The sequence below is a fragment of the Sminthopsis crassicaudata genome, chromosome 2, assembly GCF_048593235.1.
Source record: "Sminthopsis crassicaudata isolate SCR6 chromosome 2, ASM4859323v1, whole genome shotgun sequence".
NCBI classification, from domain to species: Eukaryota; Metazoa; Chordata; class Mammalia; order Dasyuromorphia; family Dasyuridae; genus Sminthopsis; species Sminthopsis crassicaudata.
In genome coordinates, this window is record NC_133618.1 from 259,647,130 (window position 1) to 259,670,487 (window position 23,358).

General features: G+C 40.1%; 1 protein-coding gene across 1 annotated transcript; it reads right to left on the reverse strand.

Moving 5' to 3' along the window:
• Positions 1–912: 912 nt before the first annotated feature.
• On the reverse strand, positions 913–14,859 carry PNP (purine nucleoside phosphorylase). Its single transcript, XM_074289130.1, has 6 exons — positions 14,727–14,859; positions 11,973–12,142; positions 9,808–9,911; positions 5,848–6,023; positions 5,545–5,735; positions 913–4,494 (listed from the first exon to the last, which is right to left on the reverse strand). The coding sequence occupies exons 1-6, from the start codon at positions 14,735–14,737 to the stop codon at positions 4,274–4,276; spliced, it is 873 nt and encodes a 290-aa protein (XP_074145231.1). The 5' UTR covers positions 14,738–14,859; the 3' UTR covers positions 913–4,273.
• Between the last annotated feature and the right edge of the window lie 8,499 nt (positions 14,860–23,358).

Here is a 23,358-nt window from a genome sequence, read left to right on the forward strand (position 1 = left end):
GGCCTGAAATCAAGAAGATCTGAGTTCAAATCTGGCCTTACAATTTACAAACTTATGACCCTAGGCAAGTCATTTATCACCAATTGCCCCCCAAAATAATAAAATTCAAGTCCCTTCACTTCCATGAGCTCTTGTTCCACAGTCCAGGGACTCAGTGATCATCCATTTCTTTGAAAGCAAACTTAGATCAAAGTTTTTAGAACTGGAATATAACTTAAGTCTCTTAGTTCAATGTTTTTTTAACTTGAGAAAAATATAGTACCACTAATCTGTTATTATTTTAGAATACTGCTCTTACATTTGTCATCTTTTCATTCATGTTTTCTGTCTGAGTAAAAACTCAATATCACAAAAGGCTTTATTAGAGAGGTATAGATGTGATCTGGTAAATTAGGTGGCATCATGAATAGAGTGCTAGATTTAGAATAAGGAAGAACTGAGGTTATCTCTGAACTCTTAACACATAGCTGAGTTACCCTAGGCAAATCACTTAACCTAACAGTCGCAGTGTCTTCATCTGTAAAATGGGTATAATAGTACCTACCTCACAAGATGGTTGTGAGAATCAAGTGAGAAGATAAACAAGGCTCTGGGAAAACCTTATAGTGATATATATATATATATATATATATATGTTAGCTAATTAGCTATCATCTAGAACTAACCTTTAGGCAGCATTCCCAGACTAATTTCATCTTTTTGTTTATCTATTACTCTGTGGCCACCACATTTCATACCAAGTCCCATATGCATACAAAATATAATTTGTGCAATATTATTTCCCATTTGATAAACTGCTTTGGAAATGTGTAAATTATTTCATGTGCATATAGTTTGTCTTCCCAACTCCTTTAAAAGCATTCCTACTACTTAGGATAAAGTTATACACATAACAAAAAAAAAAAAACATGAAAAAATGCAAACAGAATTTATTGATTGGTATGAGAAAAGTTCTTTGTCCAAAGCCCCGTAGAGTACTATAATATATTTGAATTACTTATAGTTGTTTTCATTCATTCCATTCATCCACTTATTAAGTATAAATTAGGTGATTAATGAGATTTTAAAAATGCAATTAAGGCATAGTTATTATTCTCACAGAGCTTACAACCATGTCGAGGAGATGTGAAACATACTAATTAACAGTATGAATATCCAGAACTATAAACATATAAAAACATTAAGACTTACTAAATTAGGTGATTTAATTAGAAAAAAAAATGCAATTAAGGCATATTATTCTCATAGAGCTTTACAATCACATAGGGGAGATGTAAAATATACAAACTGACAATATGAATATCCAGAACTATCATGTAAAATAGAATATAAAGAAACATTAGGACAAGTACAAAGGGCTATTTAAGAACCAAGGAAATATAATTTTTAATGGAGTTTTAGGTAAGGTTTCCTGAAGAGTTACTATCTCTTTCAGGTGGCAAAAAGGAAAAGAACTGTTTCCCAGAAACACCTCAGGCCAAGGGAATGATGAGAATAAAGGCATGTGGAGTTTGGCTACAAGTTTCTCCCAGGATTAATTTTTCTCTTTGCCTTCTTGTTGCTAACTAATGTTAGGACACCACAAAATGACTCAATTTCTTTCAAATGAAAATGAAATTAGGTAGCCACTTTAGCCCATAAAGAGCTTAACACATTCCTAGTAGAGTGTATATCCTCCTCTGTCTGAGCTTTGTTAAGATACCAGTAAGCTTTTATTTGACCTTGTCTTCCCAAACACTGCAATTCCCATAGCCTATTACTTTCTACACACTTGCTAATAATTAAGCTATATTTGGTCCTGAAAAAGGCATTAGATGCTATTGGGCCAAATGCACTCATCCTAATAGGTACCCTAAAGTTGAGCCTTTTCTCCAATTAATATAAAGAAATTATAGTTAGATGCTTATCTAGAAAAGGAAAATTTAGCAGGTAGTCTCAAACCATAATTTCTGTCTGTTCTGGCAAAAGAATAAGCAGATGCTAATGGCAAATTTTATGAAGCAACTATTTTAGTGGTGGTACCATGAAATATCACAATATTGCACAGTCTGAGAAACAGTTAAGTAACAAAGTCAGACATCCTGATATAGAAATAAAACCACCATTTCCTTTTAATAATAGCTACATAGAAAGTATGTTTTTATAGAAAAGGATAAGAACATAGGGCACTGGCTAGGAACCCAGAGCACCAGAATAGAGATTTCAGCCTGCCATAAGGTATCATAAGACCACTAATTGCTCTGGGAGCAAAAGCCATCAGGAGTTAGGGAAATTCTGCTGAATAGTAGAAGGGTGCCAGATCAGTTTCACAATTTTACCTTGGTATAACATTCTGGCTATCAGGAATACATAAAACAATTACTTCCTTTGTTTCATCCATAGCCAGAATGCCATATATAAGAGAACCCCTAGCTCCTTAGTTGAATTAAGTTTGAAGGTAGGTACATTGTTAAGCTATTTCCTGACTTGCTTATCCAACCCCCTAAAATCTAACTGCTACTCATATAATTCTTGGGAAATTATTCTTAAAATTGCCACTGACCTCTTAATTGCCAAACCAATGGAACTTTTTTGTTCTCATCCTTCCTTGCCTTTGTGAAAAATCTGACCCCTCTGACACTTGTTTTACACTTTACTGTGTCTTCCTCTTCCTGTCACTTAAAAGGAAAAAAATCTTCCTTCCCCACCCCCAGCCCCTGCATCTCCATTATCTACTCCCAGGACTATGAACCTCTATGCCAATGATTCACAGATCTCTTTTATTCTGACTTCTAAGCTCTAGGTCTACATTTCTATCTGTATCTGCTACTGCACAGCTGCAACTAGACATCATAGACCAAGTCAAACTCAACAACTCATCCCTTTTTCCCAAAAAAATTCACCATTCTTTCTAATTTCTATTTAACAATACCATTATTTTCCAACTTTCCCAAAGCCAGGATATTGAGGATCATTCTAGATTCTTCCCAACCCCCCCCAAAATCTGTTGCCAAATCTTATGGATTTTACTTCCAACCATCTCTTAAATGTATCAATACTGTCACCAGCTAAGTTCATGCCTGTTGAATTTCAATTGGATTACTGTCCATCTTTCAAACTGACTCTAGACTTGTCTCTATTTCTGTCCTAATTTAGAGAACTACTAGACAGCTTCCTAATGTATTAGGTTCACTACTCTGCTCACCTCTCTCTTGCTAAAAATTTGGAATAATTTCTCATTTTTTTCTAGACTGGGATTCAGATTCTTTGGCCAAGCATTAAAAACTTAAACCTTATCCATACAATCCTCCTTAAGGAACCCTAAGAAGGGTAATAATTTACTGGTCCTTGAATTTTTCCCAATCTTTGTATGTGTTCTTGTGATTTTCTACAGCTAGTAGTCTAACTGGCTATGTGACAGAATTTCTCCTTTTATTTCCTCATTTGGAAATGGGTGAACTCCAAATTCTTTCCTGACTCTAAAATATTATTCTATGTCCTATTGTACATTTACATCTCATATGCCCCTACCACAAATGCCCTTTGACAGTAAGAATTTATTATTTATCCTAACAGTTCCCTGCACACAGTGGTACTTAATGTGTGCCTAATTGAACTGAATTAAAACATTAAGTTAAAGAAAACACTGCTCCCTGTGTACTTGTTGAAGGTCCTAAGCATAATTTACTAATATACAATTAGAGAAACATCCATTCTTTATTGTCTAAGAAGCCTGTATACCTTTTGTCATCATCATATTTACAGATATATTCTCACAACCTAAAATTCTTGTTTCCCACCCTGTCAGGTCTTCAGCAGAAAGGTAGAAACATTTCTGTCTGCTGTCTTTTTATTCCCACATAGTACTAAGTTTGTAACACACACTGGTCTGGACCACAAAGGGCCTCGGAAGTCATGAGATGGCAGAGGACTCAGGAATGTACGAGTAGTCTTTTCAAAACATTAGCAGCAGCCTTAGTGCAAAGTGGGCTTAATTCCTAGATGAGTCCACTGGAGATGGAATGAAGGATGTTAGCTGGGGGATAGGAGTACAATGGAATGATCCAGCTTTCCATGGTGGGGAAGGGACTAATGGAGTAAAAGAGAATTAAGTACCATTAAGAAGGATCTGAAAGGATAAGTAGATATTCCAAGGAGACAGAATACCAACACTTCTCACTTTTCTACCACAACCTCAAGGCAGAAAGCTAAATGGCTCAAGCAAGGGAGTAAAGTCGATCACTGGAATTCCAAGTGGACAGCAGGGAACTGAGGAGGCCAGGCAGTCTGTGGGTCAAAAAGTCTTCTCAGACGGCGCCTGCATGTTTTCCACAAGCAGACAGACAAGTTGCTCCAATTTCTTGGCAGCCAGGCGCGCAGCAACCAGTACTTCTTCATGATTGGCTGTCTCCTGGTTTTCATAGTCCATTACTGATTTGTTTGTGATGAGGGAGAATCCAAAGACTCGAAGGCCACAGTGCCTGGCCACTATCACCTCTGGCACTGTGCTCATGCCTGATATGAAAAGAAAAAGGGAACTGATATCAAGACTACCTTTAGAATGACCCCTATATCCTTCACCTCAGACCAGCTCAAACTTATCATCCAGCATTCTCCAGGACAAATCATAATGGAGTGGAGAAATATTAGAACAACCAAACTATCTGGCAAAGCCCCTTGAAATAAAGGGATTATCTCAAAGGATTTGCTTGGGATTTTTGTTATATCATTTAAAAGAAGTTCTCTGACAAGAGTTTGGAATTCTTATGATAAAATGGCTGATCCCAGCTTTTAAGTAAACTTTACCATCTTTTCCTCACCCTTTATTTTACAGATAGAGAAATTAAGTCCCAAAGAAGAAACTTGGCCAAAGTCACATACAGATGGTAAACAGAACTGACAGTGCTAGACATACAGTAAAGTCTTAAAAGTTTTCATCTACAGAGGAAGATTATAGTACTGGAGTCAGGAAGATTTGAGTTCAAAAATTCAGTCTCAGAAACTTAGTAGCTGTGTAAGCCCAGACAAATCATTTTACCTGTTGGCCTCAATTTGTTCAACTATAAAATGGGGATCATAATAGCACCTACTTTTCAGGATGTTATTATAAGGACCAAATGAGATATTAGTAAATTGTTTAGCATAGCATCTGGCACACTGAAGGCACTATATAAATGATTACTCCTTTCCTTATTTATCTATTGATTTTCCTCCAATTAGTAGGAATGACTAACTATAGTCTCAGTTTGAAAAAGTCTCTTACTTGATTTAATCCTCCAAAAAGTCCTATGATAAATTTGGCTTTCTTCTTACTTATCAGCTAGGAGAGTAGACATTAAACCAGTAACAAATCATTAGCACTGACTTTGATATTCAAAATTTAGTTAAATATAGAAAAGATTAAAGGAATACAAAATGTTGTTTTCCTAAAAATCATTAATCTAAATAACCTAAATTTAATCCTTTAAGTGTGGTCTATTCCCCTTTAAATCCTTCAGGATTGTAATTCCCATCTCTTCCCTAATTCTCTCTAAGCCCTAATTCTGCAAGGCTTCCCCTTCTTACCAACAGCATCAGCTCCTAGTTTCTGCAGAAAGCGACACTCTGCAATGGTTTCAAAGTTGGGTCCTCCCACTACAACATAGGTTCCTTCCTGCAATGGTCGTTCTTGTTCCATTTCTTTCCATATAGAATGGGCCTGTTGTCTCAGAATCCGGTCATAGGCATCAGACATGGGAGGAAACCTTTCTCCAAACCTGAAACAAAGAATGAGGACAGTCAATTTCTCTTGGATAGAGAAATCCTCCTATAACCACCAAGTCCAGAGAATCATATTAGCTCCATCCCCTATGAATGAAGTCCACATACCTCTCATCATTGGGACCTCTGAGTGGATTTTGACCACTGAGGCCTGCCAAGTTGATATGATCTCGGATCAACATAACATCCCCAACTTGATATTCAGGGTTCAGCCCACCAGCAGCATTGGTGACAATTAAAGTGTGTACATTCATAAGTCGGAAAACTCTCACAGGGAATGCTACCTGAAGAATCAAAAGGATAACTGTCAGGCACCTAGGAATTTCACCAACGTATAAAAGCCCTCATGTAGTGTTCTTGTTGGTTTTCTGGAGGTCTCTGGACCAGGCTTTGTTTCGGTAGAGTAATCACCACAAGAACAGCCCAGTGTTAAAGTCCAAAGTCTTTATTGTCTCCTTGCCTGGGCTGGGATAATTACATTATCATAGGTGTGAATCTTATGGAACTATATTAAATACTAAGAAATGTACTGAACTACAGAACTATTAATCACCATGCTAAACTACATAATCATTGTCTTTATCGATTCCACTGAGTTAACACCTTGTAAGAATCCTTGTTTTTAAGTACAGAGTTCTGACCCATAACATCTCTCACACTTTCTTTTGTTTTAGAACATAGGTGGGTCACACCTTCCCTGACTTCTCAGGGAGATGAGAACCCCAAAAAAGGAGATGATCACACCTTCTCTGACTTCTCAAAAAAAGGGGTGAAGACACCATAAAAGGAGATGATCATGCCCTCCCTGACACTCAGGAAGGGAGATGGGTAATCAAACCAGATTAGCGGGTTTCTGAAGGGTCTTATTTGAAACAGGTATACATAAATCCATCAACATGGGAGGTATTACATAACAAACAACATGAATCAACATGAGGAATTATACATGTCCATAAGTTCTAGAAATAGTTCAAAACCAATCTATTGTCCATTACTTCATGTGTCAGGGAATCCAATGATTCCTATGGGTTTTAAAGTCCTGCAACAGTTTCATTATTAGCCATGCTCTTTCAATTTCAGATGTTTCTTAAGTCTTTTCCTTTGTTTCAAGGTTTTTCTCTTTTTCTGTCTCTCTCCAATGGACAGGGCAAATACAGCTTGTTGGTATCCATCTGATTCCTTCTCTATTTGTAGACTTACAAATAAACCCTCTCCCCCAAGCAGTTAACCAGTCTGGTCCCTTCCATTCACCACTTTCTGGATCTCTCCACATCACCTGGTGATTATATTAGAGCTGCTTGAACTGGACACTGTTTTTCTGTTGGGTTAAAAGCCCATATTCTCCCCACTTGTAATCCCTCTCTTCCATCTGATTGCTTCTCTGCTGACTGATCATCTCAGAGTCCTGAATTTCTAAAGACTCATTTCCCTGGGTCAATCTACATTCTGAGGCCCAGTGGAAGCCCCTGTTGCATTTTGGGCATGGGGTTTTGGGTCTTGTTCTCCCATCCTGTTTTCTCACAGTCTCTATGTCTACATTGAGCTTTCAGATGCTCTACTTTATCACATTAAAAGCATTGAAGTCCCTTGCCAAAAGGGACCCTGTCTTCCCCATGTTCTGCATCATAGCCTGGGTATAAAAGGCATTTGTGCCCACTGTGGCACAGCGTCTTATGATCTCCTCTAAAGAAGCATCTTTGTGTAATCCCAACATTATTCTTCTACAAACCTTATTAGCATTTTCTCTAGCAAGTTGTTTGATCCTTATTCCTGTTACAGCATTTTCACCAATGGTTCTTATGACAACTGTCTGCAGACTCCCACAAAAACAGTAAAAGGTTCATTTGGACCTTGCTCTATTTTCATGAAGTCTTCCCCTCTTATCTTGTCTTCCTGGGAGGGAGCCCCATGCTTTTATAGCAGCATCAGCAGCAATTTGCTCATATGCTATTAAAGGATAATTAATCTGTATTTAAGTGTCTGCACTTTTACCTCCTGACCTTTACCTGCTAGTTGGTCAAAGGTGATTTATATATTAACTCCAGTTTGCCTATTTTTTTGGGCTTGTATTCTACATAGTTCACTGTACTCTGAAAGCCACAAGTTTTGTCCAGATTCTAAACATGTCCTTGCTATAGATTTCCAATCACTAGGGGTTAAAATTTTATAAATCAAATTGTCTAATACCATCTTAACATAAGACGATGTACCCCCATAAAGAGTGCAACCCTTTTTCAAATCCTTGATTTTTTCCAGATTGAAAGGAGTGTATCTTCTCCTTTCTTGACATGAAGAATCAAATTCTTCAATCACAGGGTATGCATTTATCAAATCAGATACATCTTGTCCTTTTTTTTTTTTTAGCTTTAATTAGTGCCTTTTGTAATCTTGTCATAGGCTGCATCATGGGTGATGCTAATAGTATCACTGTCCCTCCCCTTCCTCCTTTTCCCTCCACCCATGAAGAGCTAATTGTGGCTCCTGCTGTAAAGCACCACACTCCTTAATTTCAACAGCCTCGGACTTAACTCCATTCTTGTCTAATTCTTTATGTTTTTCCCCTAATTTGTCAGTATCCTCCCCCCCTCCTGTTCTTTTTTCTTATTCTAATACTTATATAATTCCTTAAAGCCAATTGTATTAAGTTATATGTATAGAGGATTTCTTTAGGAATTGAATTAGGACTATTATCATTGTAATATTCATATAGTTGATCTCCTACTAATTTCCATTCTTCTCAATCTAATTCTTTTTCCTTAGAACCAAGGAGATGTGTATTTTAATATTTCAAAGAGTTCAATGATCTGCATCCAATTTTTTATGAGTTTAACTAAGCTTTCAACAGATTTTCCTTGAGGTGGAAAAGAAGGCTGTTTTCTAAAGATTTGTCACATGTCAGATGAAACACTACTTTAGCCCTTAACTAAATTTCCTTGTCTATTTTTTTACTTACCCTAATTTCTGGGTCACAAATGTAGATCCTTAGTCTCACTTTCAGATGCGAAAATGTAACGTTCTGTTTGGTTTTCTGGAGGTCTTTGGACCAGCTTTTGTTTCAGTAATCACCATAAGAACAGCCAGATGTTCAAATTCAAAGTTCAAAGTCCAAATTCTTTATTGTCTCCTTGCCTGAGCTGAGGCTGGGCAGCTTTCTGGAGAGCCTTTCAGACTGGCCTTGGTCTCACTGGGGGAAGTGCAGGAGGCCAGCCACCACAGTGGTGTGAGATGAAGTGAATGAATTTGGCTCTCAGTCCCTGCTGGCTGTTATATACTCTAATATAATTACATTATCATAGGTGTGAATCTTGTGGAACTATATTAAATATTAAGTACATGTACTGAGCTACAGGAACTATTAATCACCATGCTAAATTAGATAACCTTTGTCTTATCAATTCCACTGAGTTAGCACCTTGTAAGAATCCTTGTTTGAAGTACAGAGTTCTGGCCCATAACACCCTCATATACAAGATGGCATGAGAAAGAGGAAAAGAATGGCTAGAAAGAACCTTAAAGATTGTTAACTATGGAGGTGCTAGACAAAACTGATTCATCCAAACTCACACACAATAGCACAGCTAAAAGTTAAACCTTAAGTCTTTTGATTCCAAATCCAAGGTTCTTTGCCACTCTGACAAAGATGGAGGAAACTAGGATCCAGAAGAGTTAATTATGCTGTCACAGTTGAGGATGGAGGGAGGAGAAAGGAGGGGGTAGAGACATAACATACTTAGTCTAATCATCTTATCACCTTATTATTTTCCTTCACCTTCAGACACATTCTTTTCCAGTGACCTCCTAAAATCCAGATATAAAGGTACAAAGTCTCTCCAGTAGCCTCAATCTACTATTCTCTCAATGCCTAGATCCTCATCATGCTTATATTTATATGCCACAAATCTCTCTAGCTAAAGCAATGGGGCAGAAACTGATTATTACATGGCTTAAAACCAGGTACTGGATAATAGCTAAGGAGGAAAGGAAAGGTGAGCAGATCAGTGTTAATGACTGAAATGTTTTCCCTTTTCTTATGGGAATTACCCACCTTTGTCTAGGCATCAGACTTACCTTCCAGAATGGGTAACCTTCATATATGTGGAATCGGCCCTGCATCATCACACAGCATTTGTCATTTAAGTATCCAAATACCAACCGCCCGGCATGTCCTGGTACTGCATAGAAAAAAGATAAAAGAACCAGGATAACTCATCAGGAGTTGTTTCTCATTTTCTGAGCCTCTGAAGGGAAAGGAACTGAATGATTTTTCAGGGTCTATGGCCACCCCCAGGGAAAATGAAAATATAACCTACCTATTCCACATCTTTTAGAATAAAACCCTATGGAGGCAGCTAGGTGGTGCAGTGGATAGAGCACCAACCTTGAATTCAGAAGGACCTGAGTTCAAATCTGGTCTTAGACACTTAACACTTCCTAGCTATGTGACCCTGGGCAAGTCACTTAACTCCAGCCTCAGGGGAAAAAAAAAAGAATAAAACCCTATGATAGAATCTGAGGATAGTCTTATACTGGTTCTCAGATATCCAGCTGCCTAGACTCCCAATCAAGAAGGCTCAGGGATCCAAAAAGGGACAAATCAGGACAAATCAGATTAAGAAGGAAGGACGGAGATGGCCCATTGGAAGAAGATAGGCCAAAGGACTAGTTTTTTGGTCCCACTTCATATAAAAATTGTTATTAGTCAGTTTCTTGTCATTTCCAGAAAGAGTGGCCAATCCAACTTCTCTGGAAGGAGAATCAGAGGTAGGAGTGGAGAGCTTCTATTTGAAGATGGGGGTTGAAAGAAAAGATAGATTAATGGATGATGATCAACATGAAAGGAAAAAGGCATCAATAAACTTTTTTAAAAATTTCAAAGGAAAAAAGTGCAGAAGGAGACATAAGAGCAATTTTGTTACTAATTTGTTAAATTTAACTTTTATGTTTTTTTAAAATTGCACATAAATAGTTTCTAATTCTTTTTCATGAATTTATCTATACTTGATTATTAAGCTCACAAAAAAAGATTTTTTTTTTTTTTTTATAAAGTAGGATAAGAACATTTTAAAAAACTAGCAAAGAGTAGATAGCCAGACTCCAGATAGGACAGAAATGGTATAGAGAGTGGTATAGAGAGGACTATAGGAGCATATGTGAAACAATTTCCTTGTCTTTTAGAGAACTGGGCCTTCTTTCCCTATTGGATATGGGGCTTTTTTTCCATGCTTTCCTGAATATTTTTCATTTCCTTTCCCACCACTTCTCTGGACACCTTACTTTAAAGTTTATTCCTCTTACTTTAAAGGAAATATTCCTTAATTAAGGCCTCATATTCCAGAATCTACAAAATAAATAAAACCCAAAAACATACTACATTACTTTTTTTTAATCTAACTAATTATAATTTTCTGCACCTCCACCTTCTTGCCAGGCAATCTGGCCATTTAGATGACTGACAAACAGAATGAGCTCATTCTCATTTCCCAGAAAGATAACATGAGAGAAACTACTGCTCCTTATTACAGAAAGTCTCCTGGTTACAAACTTCTAAGTACTCTAAGTCATAAAGCCATTCAGGTTCCCATCTTATACAAATATGTGCTGCCTGTGTTTGCATTTATCATTTTGCATGCTTTCACAAATATACATAAAATATTTATTTTATGTTTACATATTTTAAAATAGTACATGTCTTTTTATGTATTATGTGCTATGTGATATGTACTATGTAATAGTACATGTCTTTAATAGCTTAATGCTGAACTAAGACTTTTGGGATATCCTAAATATAACTTTAAGGATATATGAAGAAGCTGTGTCCCCTCAGGCCCTATGACTGAAATATGGAAAATGACAGAACCAGGCCAGAGGGAAGTAGAAAGGAAAGAAAGAATTTAGGAACATACAAGCTATACCTGCATAAGCAAGAAGTTAAATATATACTAATACAGACATGTCTAACTCAAAGCATGAAAGATATTCACATATCCTGTATGTAATGGTGGGAAGAAATAGACTGGCAAATCATCATCAAAACTTGGAATTGGTCAATTGTAATTTTAATGGTTTTTTTGTCATCTCTTAATGCCTTCCTGGATCATAAAACAATGGTTTTAATATTGGAGCAAATATTGGGACTACAAGGATTTGCCTCCAGTTATGAAAAGTTTTCCCTATATTTTTCCCACCCTAGTTTTTCTGATGCCCAAATCTGCCAGCATCATCTTTGTCAGTACCTGTACTTTGGGGGAAGTTAGGTATCTCTTTGTAGTCAAAGGCCTGGGATTGGGTCAGTTTATCTGCCAAGCCCCCCAATCCAGAACCACAGATGACTGCAATTTCAGGTCGATGTTTGGTATGGGATAAAAGCCACTCAGCAGTTTTCTTATAATCCTCATACTGGGGTCTAGGAAAAAGAAAAATAATCATTAAGTAAAATGAAAAATACAATTAAAACTAAAAAAGGAGAGACAGGAAATTCTAGGAATAAAGTAATCAATGAAAACTATTCATTAACAGATGGGTAGTGAGGGGAAGGGGAGGAAGGAGGGATGGGCAACATCAACTCTTTTCTCTGGTTACTCAGAATAACTATGCCTTCAATCTTCTTTTGAGGCTCCAAAGTAAGATAGTCTTGGGAAAGGAATTGAGAATTTTGGCACTGGAGAGCACAGCTTTTGTCAAATGACAAAAAGCTCAGAGAGACTACAGTGAGGTTACAGAGGTTAAGAGCACCAGCGCAAGGGTTGCCGTTCCTCCTTGTTCTGATCTTCAACAAAATCACCCAAATTCTCTCTCAATTTCAATTGTTAATAATTTTTTTGTCACCTCTGTCCAAATCTCTGACCCCATTTGGGGTTTTTCTTGCCAGAGATACTGTTTTGCCATATGCTTCTCCAGTTCATTTTGCAGATGAAGAAACTGAGGCAAACAGGATTAAGCTCAGGAACCACAGCTAGGAAGTGTCTAAGGCCAGATTTGAACTCATTAAGATGAGTCTTCCTGATTCTAAGCTCATTTTATCCACGTAACTAACCCCTCCTAATAATATCTGTCATAACTCCCACAGAAGTTTGTTGAGGGTAAATTGATGTGAAAATATTTTTTAGAGCACTAAATCAATTTTTTTTTTAATTCACTTTATGTGTCCACCCTCTTCTTTGTCCCTTCCTTTCCTTAAAATTACCAAGTCAGATTTGCATTTTCCTAGGATCTAGGAATCCCCTTTAGCTAAAATTATCTTAAGAAATACTGACCATCATCACCACCACTAAAAAAAGTAATAATAATAATAAAATATTTCTAGTCAAGTCACTTAAGTGACTTTGGGTTTCATTTTCCTTTTACAAAGTGAGGAGATAGGCTTTGAGGTTGCTGCAAGCTCTAGATGCAGGATCCTATGACTCCTCAACAAGAAGCAGCTTTCTCTACAAATTTAGGAACTAGCCTGCCGACTGTAGAATCTTAGAAGCCTGGTCTCTCAATTCCAAGTTTTTTCTCTCAGCTTCTCTGCAGGCAAGGATAAAAGGTGCAGTGGTGAAAAAAAAAAGGGAGGGACCAGTGTTCTAGCAGCAACAACCAACAGCCTCCAGAGGAGATATCTGTCTTAAGACAGAGGCTAGGAAAGTGGAGTGGAAGACTTGGTCCCAATAGCCTTCAGAGGGGACAGGAATGGGTAAGAAGGGTAGAAGTGCTCAATAGCATTGCTTAAACCCACAGGTCAGGTCAGGGAGTGGCGCAGGGAGGAGACAATCGGGAAACTAATGATATTTTTTAAAATTTAAAATTAAAAAAAAAAAAAAAAAGGAAGATATGTAACTCAAAAAGAGAGGTGAGGAGGAAAGGGTGGAGGGTTTTGAAGGAGTCACCACACCCAAAAGCCTTTGGCTGAATGATAGCATCATAAATTCACTGCTGGAAGTGAATTTAAAGTCTTCATTCAGGAAACTGAGGTCCAGAGAAACTAAGTGACTTGAACCCAGGGTTTCAATGGTAGTAAGAAAGTAATAGTCAGGATATGAATCAGATCTTTTCAGACCAAATCCGGCCTTAATCCCAAATACACTCTTCACCACCACTGAGTCACTTGGCAAGAGCTCCGGACCCAAAACCCAAAATTCTCATTTCCTTCTCCAAGACAAAGCCATCCTGCTAATCAGTCTAGAAGGAAGGAAAGAAGTACAGACATCCAGATTAACCGGATGGGAGAAAAGCCAAAAAAAGGAGATTCTGCTACCCACACCTCCGGAAGTCAACCCCATCCACCTGAGAAAGATTGTCTTCGGGGTTCCCCAGGACCATTTCCTGATCCGGGAAGTCCAGTGCCCTTGGCTCCGTCCTCCTAGTGGCCCCCAGACTCTCAAACACAGAGGTCGTTTCCCCTCCATAAAACCTCTCCTGCTATTGGTCTATTCCCAGGAATAACTAAAATCAGAGGAGCAGCCTGCAGCCTCCGGCAAGGAGACAGGCTCCCCGGTCTTGGACGCAGTGAATGCCCACTTCTTCCTTTCCTAGAGATGTGATTGATCTCCAGCTCTCAGAATAGACAAGGTCGTAATGGTGGGAAGGCTGTGTGGATAGCTATGCCTGGGGACTGGGAGCCGGCAAAGTTGCAAAGTTACAAACGTTCAGAATGGGAATTGACTCATTTAGACAGGGAAAGTCCAAGTTTAAATTCCCTTCATCCCAAAGCCTGCACTCTGACTCCCGGTCCCCCCTCCCAAGACGGTGGCCCACATCTCCCCACCCCCACTTCCCCATCCTAGAGAGGGGTGGGAGCACTGAGCCCCACTGCCTGCCTGCGGATCTGCCCTTTGGCTTCAGGGCCCAGTGCCAGGCTTCCGTCTCTCCTCATGCACCGAGAGCATGGCCCTCCTCACCTGGCCCCTCTCTGCCCCAGAGGCTTTAGATCAGTTCACCCAGCCTCCCAAGTCTCCATGACATCCATTTCTCCTCCCCTGTCCCCCAGGGGCCCTCTAGGCCTGACTCACGGATTCTCCATGTCTCCCTCGTGGTATTCTCCTCTCTGCCTCGGTCTACTCCTCTACGCTCTGCTGTGCGAGCTGCGAATGCCCCAGTCAGAAAGGACTCGCACATTATTCACTCGCTCTGGGTTTTAAGCCCCAGCCCGTAAGGTCCCCAGCCAATGACTGCTGCAAACGCAAGAACCAGCCCATCTCCTTGGAGACCAAGCTAGATTCAATCACCGGGCCAAGTATAAGAGTGTGTGTGTGTGTGTGTGTGTGTGTGTGTGTGTTCTTTAGGAAGGAAGGGAGGAATGAGGGTGGAGACTCTGAAAGGAATAATAAATAAATTAACTTTCCAGGAGATGATTAAAGAGATAGACTGTTTCCCTTTTTTGCCCTAGGGCATGAAATATAGCAGCAGGCTTCCAGACACCTCCCCCTTCCCTACCCCCTTCCACCTAATTAAAGAAGGTTTATAGCTCAATCACAAGTTGATTTTTATGAGATTTGAATTTTAGAAAAGATCTGGGCCTACAGAGGTGGCCTGTGCCTGGGCTGAACACAGGACAGCCTAAGATTCATGTTCAGCTTCAACTTCCAGCCCTCTGGAACATCACAGACCACTCATCTTCAGTCACCAGAGTGATTTAGGGCTAGTAATTTTACCCGGATGCACCCAACTTTCTTCATTTGCAAAATAAAGGAGAGGGTTGCCATAAATGGCTACTCAGGTCCCTTCCATCGCCAAATCATAATTAGCCAGTAAGAGACGACCAGTATTAAGTGCTTAATTGCTGTTAAATACTAGACTAAGCAACAGAGATAAAAACAATTCATTGATTCATAGTCTAAAGAGGGAAATGACTAGTGTATTCGAGATACTCGCCAGGTAAATTCTGAAGTGTACTCTCAAAAAGAAGGGGCCAGAATGCAGGTGAGAGAACGGAGAGTGGGGGTGGGGGACAATTCATTGGAATGAGGAGAAATTGAGACAAGGAAATAGCCTTGAAGGCTGTTGCAATAGTATCTGTAATGAGATGAGGTCCTGTACCCTGATAGTGACTGAATGAAGAAAGAGTTTGTGAAAATTGAAATGATAAGATTTGACAGTAATTTGGATATATGGGGTAAGCACAAATAATTCCAGCCTGAGTGACTGAGAGAATGGTAGTATTCTAAACAATCATAGGAAAGTTGAGAAGAGAGAATTGTGTGGGGATAAAGATGCTGAGTCGTGCTTTGAGAATGTCGAGTTTTCGATGTCCAAAAAGCATTCGGTGACACAGGGCTGGAGCTCAGGGGAGAGACTAGGGTTGGACATACTGATCTGGGAACCACCTTCACAGACATAATAATTACATCCAAGTGAGATAGTATCGTGGGAAAAGTAGAAAGAGCCCAGGACACCCATGACTAATGGTTAGTAGATGTGACCTGGATAAAGATTCAGCAAAAGAAGCTGAGAAAGAGCCTAGGAGAGATAGAAAAGGAAAAAAAAAAAATTCCCACAAAGCAGACTGCCCCCCACAAAACTATGGCAAGATGCATATCCTAATGGCATAAGGAGTTGTGGGGTGGGGAACACAGAGGATGCAAAGCTTTGAACATCTATCTAGACTCGGATATCTAGCCTATGAAGAAGAAAATTAGGAAAATGGACAAAGGCCTAGGAGCCAGAAAGTCTGGGTTCTTTACCAAGACATGAAACACATAAAACATGGTAGGAGGTATGTGCGAATGAAAAGAAGGAAATAGCCAAATTATGGAATTTGGGGTCTTGGTTCTGATTCCTGATCCCACAGAAAGGAGCATGCCCCAGGGTTAAGGTTCCTTTATTGAAGATAAAAGTTTTATCTATGCTCTGATGCCCTTCACCTGTTTAGTTACTTGCTGATGTCCTTCAATCTCAACTTCATGCCTATACCCCTTGTTTTCTCCAACCTCCTCTTTCAGAATACTGTTTTCCCTCCCTAAACCCCAAATTGTACTTTTGCCTTATATTGCTGCTGCCACCACTGCTTGCGATCCTGTTTCTATCCCTTCTATCTCTATATCCATCCTTAGACTGTTCTCTTTCATGTCTTCAAATTATTCGTATTCTTATTCTCATTTCCATTCTTTTCTCTTTTGTCCATTCATATCTTTATGATAATCTCTGAAGCAATTGTATCTAATCTTATCTCTATATCTCCGTGTAGCCTAAATTTGATCTCTTCTCATTCCTCACTGATTTATATCAGTCTCTCTCTCCTTGAAAAGACATTTCTGACATTTTCATTCAGCTCATCCCCCACACTCTTACAAAAAAAAGTAATTAGAAATCACTTTCCTCAGAAGTCTCTGGCTTGTGGCCAGAATTCAGAGACCAAACAATCACTCTCATTAAAGTAATTATTTCTCATTAAATTTTTTTTTTTTTTACAATCTTTCTTCTTCCTTCAAGGAACTGTCTGCACCATGCTCTGCCATCCCTCTACTCACAGAAAAGGAACAAATAGTGACAGAGAAATGGCCAGGGTCTTAGTACCCTGACCTGATCCATATACAATTCCTATATAGTATGGTTCCTTATGCAGGCTGAGTCAGGCTCTAAAACTGAACAGAGCAATGGAAGTGATTGATATATATATATATATATATACCTGACACATGTGCTGGGCCATGAGATTATCAGAGCCAAATGAGGTTAAGTCTCAATGCAAAAACAGCTTCCTGAAGTTGGAAAGTTCTCCTGAATTTCGGGTACCATGTTATACAATGACAGTTCTGCAGTTGCTGAATTTTGATCCCCTCACTTGATACACATGTGCACAGTTGCATTCACATGTAGATCTAGGGGTACTGGGAAGAAAGGAATTAGGAATGGACATTGAGTATGGGGAGACAAGAAATGACAGCAGATGGGATTTTGTGATACCAAAGTCTTAGATCAAAAAGAATGTGTCTGAAATGAATGTAATAAAAGCAAGAAGAGTGGAAGGGAAAGGGGGATATGTAGGATAGCTGCTTCCTTATGGATCAGAAAAGTGTGCTTTCTTTATATATTTACCACTGTTCATACCTCTATTTATTCTCCTCCTCACCCTCCATTTCTTTACCAAAAAATCAGTCCTCACTGCACCCCCTTCTGCATTCCCTCCCTGCCTTGTCTCCCCCCTCCCCCCCCCCCCCCCCCCGCCCACAACACACACTCTTGTATGACTCTTAATTACAGAATCCAGGAGGATATAAAGGCAGCTAAGTGGTATAATGGATAGAGTGCTGGACCTGGAGTCGGGAAGACCTGAATTTAAATTTATTTAGCCTCAGACACATCACCTGTGTGATTCTGGACAAGTCACTTAACCTGTTTGCCTCAGTTCTTGTTTGCCTCAGTCCTGAGTTGGACACAACTAACAACAAATAAAATATAAACTCCTAGAGGGAGGGGACTGTTGTATTGTATTTGTACCCCCCAGTCCCTATTACAACACCTTACACTTAATAGAGAACTTTTAAATATGTGTTGAAAGAATCCTAGAATGCTAAAGTTGGAAGGGACCTTTTAGATTATCTAACCAGGAAAATTCCTGAATACCACCAGAAGCAGATTAAATATCATTGGGGAAAATTTAACAAATATATATAAAATACATAATGCTAATTTGTAGTTTTCTAAATCAATATGTAGCTTGCAAGAATCTATTTCTACTTGAGTTTGGATTGAATTTAGTTCTTCCCTTTAGTCTATTTTCTCTCTTGTTAAGTAAATTAGTCCAAATAATAAAGAGATTGATCTTTGTAACCACACTTTAATGGGCACAGATTCCAAATGCTGAAACTGCTAGATAACAGAAGGTCCTTGATATAGCACTGTTCATTTTAGGATAAATTTATCATAAATAGGGTCAGATTGGCATAAGGACACATTTTACAATTGCTGAATTTAATGCCTTTGTTCACACTCTCCCTGCCTAAAATGTCTTTTCCATATGTTCAAATGTTCCCCATTTTGAAAGCCACACCAAATCTTAAATCCTCTATGGAAAACCTTATTTGCAACTATCTTTTCCCCTCCCATTTTTCTGACTGCTTTAATCATTTATTTTTTTGAATCATTTTGATGAGGGTTGGGGTCCCTTTAAGATTCCTTTCTAATTGCCCAACCCATGACTGACCTTGATTCACAAATCCTGGTCAAAGGCACCCTTTGAATATCCGGGCCCAGCCCCCACCATCATCAGCTCAGCTTCCCCCCAGCCCTCACCTGATCTGAGCTAACTGAAAAGTCCTACCTCCAAAAAACTTGGGGGGTACTGCCCATCATCTTTTGGGTATAAAAGAGGTGAGCCAGGACGTCCTCATTGCAGGAGTCCTCCCAGCCAACACATGGTATCCTTCCAGCCATATAAGGGTCCCTGCCCGCCAGCAGCCACCTTTGGTCCTGGCATCTTTCTAACTGAGCTTTACTTCCAAATTCCTACAATAAACCTTTTATTTATCAATCTAGGTTTTTCGGGCCTGTAAATTCATTTTACAGGGGACACTGCGCCTCCTGGGATTATCTATGCACCAAGAAATGGTTCCCCTTTTCCTTTCCCTCATTAGTTGGTGGCCCTCACAAGGACCCCGAAAATTGTTACCCCCGAAAACTAACCTTAACCTTTTCAGATCTCTCAGAACCAATTTTTGGTCCTTAGCAGCTTCCAGGAAGCTTATCTGTGCTCCTACCCTCGTCTCACTCTATCTCTAAAACATGGGGCACCCAGACCAGGTTTGGGGTGCGAGCAAAGTCTCCAGTGGAGACTACTTATATTTTCGTCTCACTCTGTCTCTAGAGGCAGCTTCTAGAGCCAAGACATTTCTAATCCCTTTATCTCACCAGAAAAGCCTGCCCCACAGGCCTGAGACACTCAGGAGAGTGTCTCTTCTTCACCCCTCCCCCTACCACATGGGCTGTCCCTCTCTGGTCCCAGGCCGGCAGTCTCCTTGATCTCTTCTGGGGGAGATATCAGTGTTTGAGCCCTCTCGCACTCCACCGTAGTGGCCAGGCTGTAGCCACGAGGAGACGGTCAATGGATCGGGGCGAACTTGGAGATGTCTCTACCCAACTGCGTGAGCCTTCACCTTTGCCACCTGTGAAGCACTGGGTAAGATAACATCTCTCCCTTCTCCCATCCTCTCTCTTTTCCAACCTCTCCCATGTGGCTTAACCTGCCATTTAAATGCTCCCATCCTGTCCCCTTCCCGGGGTACAGTGGGGAGATTTGGGGACTCTTTTCAAGATCTCTAGAAAAGTCTCATATTCACTTTTAAAAGGTGCTCTGCTGCAACTCTGAATGCCCCTCTCATAGCTTCTACCTGGCTCTTAAAAGGAGCCAAGACTTCCAGCGCTCTCAGAGAACTAGCTTGTCCCATACCTTTTAAAATGGAACTCGGTTTCCTGACCCTGCTCTCTAGGCTGGATAAAAGACTTAAAAACTGCCCATTTTCTTTCTAAGCCTCAGGGCATACTTACCTGCTTTCTAAAGCCTAGACAGAATTTAAACTAGCTGTTCAAGCCTTTCTCTGTCTCAGTAACCTTGCAGGTGGGAACTCCTGACTTTTCTCTTGGTCCAGGACTTTTAGCTCCTAGTGCACTCTATATTTCTCTCGATTGGATGCCCCCTTTGCCCCCTCATATGCTGACAATTAAAAAATGCCCCTTCCAAGTTCTGGTCCTGGCCAAGCTAGAGCTTCAGAAAGGACATCTTTGTAATTTGGGCTGGGGAACAAAATTCTGACTCCAGGCAAATGAATTGTTAAGAGAGTGAGAATAGTTTCTTTTGATTTCTCCTTTTTTCCCCCCATCCTGACTGCAGGCAGGCTTGATTTCTCCTTTTTTCCCCCCATCCTGACTGCAGGCAGGCAGGGGTGAATTAAAGTGATTGAAACTATTTAAATGCTACTTAACTACTTTCAATTTGGCTTCTCGCTAGAATCTTTCTCTGTTCTGGTGTGCAATAAATTCCTTAAACTGTCTCTTTCTTGACTGAACTTCTCTGGCTTCAGTCCAAGAAGTCAGGGATATAGAATAAGAACAGATTCTCCCTCAAGCTGCCTTTTAGAGAATGGCTACATTAATACCTGAATTCTATATGTAGAGTTCCAATCTCTCTCTAATCGGCCTGTCTTGGTCTAATTGCATAATTTACTCAGAAATCTCTCCTCCCGAGAGAAAGAGAGAGAGAGAGAGAGAGAGAGAGAGAGAGAGAGAGAGAGAGAGAGAGAGAGAGAGAGAGAGAGAGAGAGAGAGAGAGAGAGAGAGAGAGAGAGAGAGAGAGAATGAAGCTCTCAAACTCCATTTTTTTGTCTCTCACTTGGGTGCCTTCTCAGGGCAGCAGGACCACCTTGAGCACTGCTACACAGCAGAGGCTGAGTTAAATGCACAAGTGACCACAGACCTAAAGACTATCCATCTCTGGCTGAGATGCCCCCAACTGCAGAGATTTCAAACGGGGAGGCTTGTGTGTCTCTCTGAATAAGGAATGCTGTTCTATGCTAATAATTCTGGGGTTATTGGGAGAAACTGGTCCTTGCACTCTCTAATTTTAGTCTGGTTTGTTTTATGTCCTGACTCAGTTTCCCTAGTTATCCTGACTCAGTCCTAACTCAGTTTCCCTGCCTCTTTATCAGAATACTTGATAAGATCTTATTTTTCAGAATCCCAGAATGCCCTATCAAGATGCTGTCTCCACTGATTATGTCATCTCTCTAGAGACCTACTCCAATGTTGCTCTTGCCTCTATTTCAGTCTTTCAGTCTGTGAGGTAACACACCTCCCCACACACTCTATCATGGAGGTGGGACAGCTCAGTTTCCCGGGACTTAATTGACGCTGTCTGGAGCTCTATGCTCAAGCCAAGTACTATCATTGAGACAAAGGGAATGAAAGCTATAGAGTTGGGATCCTCTTACTGCCTCTCAATAAACTCCACTGAACAGATTAACTAATCTCTCTCCACCCACCTTAACAGGGCTTCCCTGCTGTTAGCCTCTTTGAATCGAAAAGGTTGGGAAAAAGAACAATAACCAAATTTAGCCTGGGTTTCTGTGAATGCCATCCATACTTCGGTAGGATTTATTTCTAAAAGTTTAACTGCTAACTTCTTGAATTTTCTTATGTGAAATTAGACATCCTGTATATGATTGTATTTGCATTAGGTATTTTAAAAACAAACTGATTACACCTACTTGGATATGAACTCATTGGGCCAAATTCCTTATTGTTATCAACATAAGGTTATAATAAATATTTGTTTATATTCTTACATTTTTTCCTCATGTAACTGGTTTTAAGATCAAAGCAATAATCAATAGAAACTGTTAATGCAATTATGTCATACCTTGCTGTTTCTAGCCTGATCTATATGTAATCAATGTATCCTAAATGCTTGGACAAACAAGCATTTAGCCTGGTCATCTGTCTGCTATTAGACAATAGACAACTAATAGAGATCTGTAAGACCCAAACTGATTTCTAACACCTGTTGGTTTCCTTTATCTTGTTAACTTGAGACTCTCAGTTCTTCTCTTCTCAGGGCAACTCCTGCCTCCAGACACTCAGAAGCAGAGGTGCCCTTTTAATGCAAATCTCTTTTAGACTTAAGCCTTAGAAGACCCCAGTCTCTGTCCTGAATCCGAGAAGGAACTGCCTTCTCTATACCACACAGCAAACACCACAAGGGTTGACCCTGGCCCCCAGTATTCTTCTCCCTGGTAGAAATTTGAGGTCCGGCCCTGTTTCCCTTTTATCTCAGGACAGCCCAAACACCTCAGGGGCCAGTAAGCTGGGTAGGCTATGCTGATACTTTTCACCCCTGCTCCATAAAGAGTGGGGAAACTAGGAAGGAAAAGATTCAGAATCTTTGTTTATTGAATAACTAACTCTCAAGAAAAACAGCAGTTTTCCCAACTTTTCCAAGAGTTTAAACTGCATTCTTATCTTGATCTGCAGCCCTGACAACTGGGGATATGCCCATCCCTGGACCCTGCCTTACAGAAGAGCAGTGGTTCATTAAATCTACTAGATATCAAGGCTTCTTGCCTCCCCTGGCTTCTGGTCCACACCCATTAATCCCAAACCCAGGAGAAATTGGCTCTCTTGGAAATTAAAGGTGAAAAAGCTAGGATACAAATGATCTTTTTCTCTCAGCATTTTCTCCTATTTCTCTTGATAATTAGATGGGCCATCAGACAAGCAGCCCACAGAAGGGACCTGATGCAGTTCTTGCTAAAGACCCCATTCTCCTGAATGTCACCATCTCCACCCTGGATGACACCCCACTTTTAATCTGTTCCCGAGATCTGTTTTCTCTAGGCTTCACACTTTGGATTCTCAGCTGGCCTTTCAGCCTGGAGAACATTGACTGGGAACAACTGACTGGGACACCCCCCTCGATGCCCTGCTGCCATCCCCCACACCTCACGCCTCACCTCCTGGCATGAAACCCCAAATCTCTATGACCCTTGTCAGCTCGAAGCAGTTAGAGAGGAGATCAATGCCCCTTTTCCCACATGCATCTGGAGGTGATGGTTTGAGGGGGGAACAAGACGAGGGGACCCCACTACTCTGAAGATCTTTGGAGAAAATCTTCAACCTTTCCTTAAATGAAGGACACTGTCCCATATTTTCCTT

Coding starts and splice junctions, on each gene's coding strand:
- PNP (XM_074289130.1), bottom strand. Junction 5,736..5,847: donor AGAGGTCCCAATGATGAGAG/GTATGTGGACTT, acceptor TCTTTGTTTCAG/GTTTGGAGAAAGGTTTCCTC. Junction 4,495..5,544: donor ACTAGGAGCTGATGCTGTTG/GTAAGAAGGGGA, acceptor TTTTCATATCAG/GCATGAGCACAGTGCCAGAG.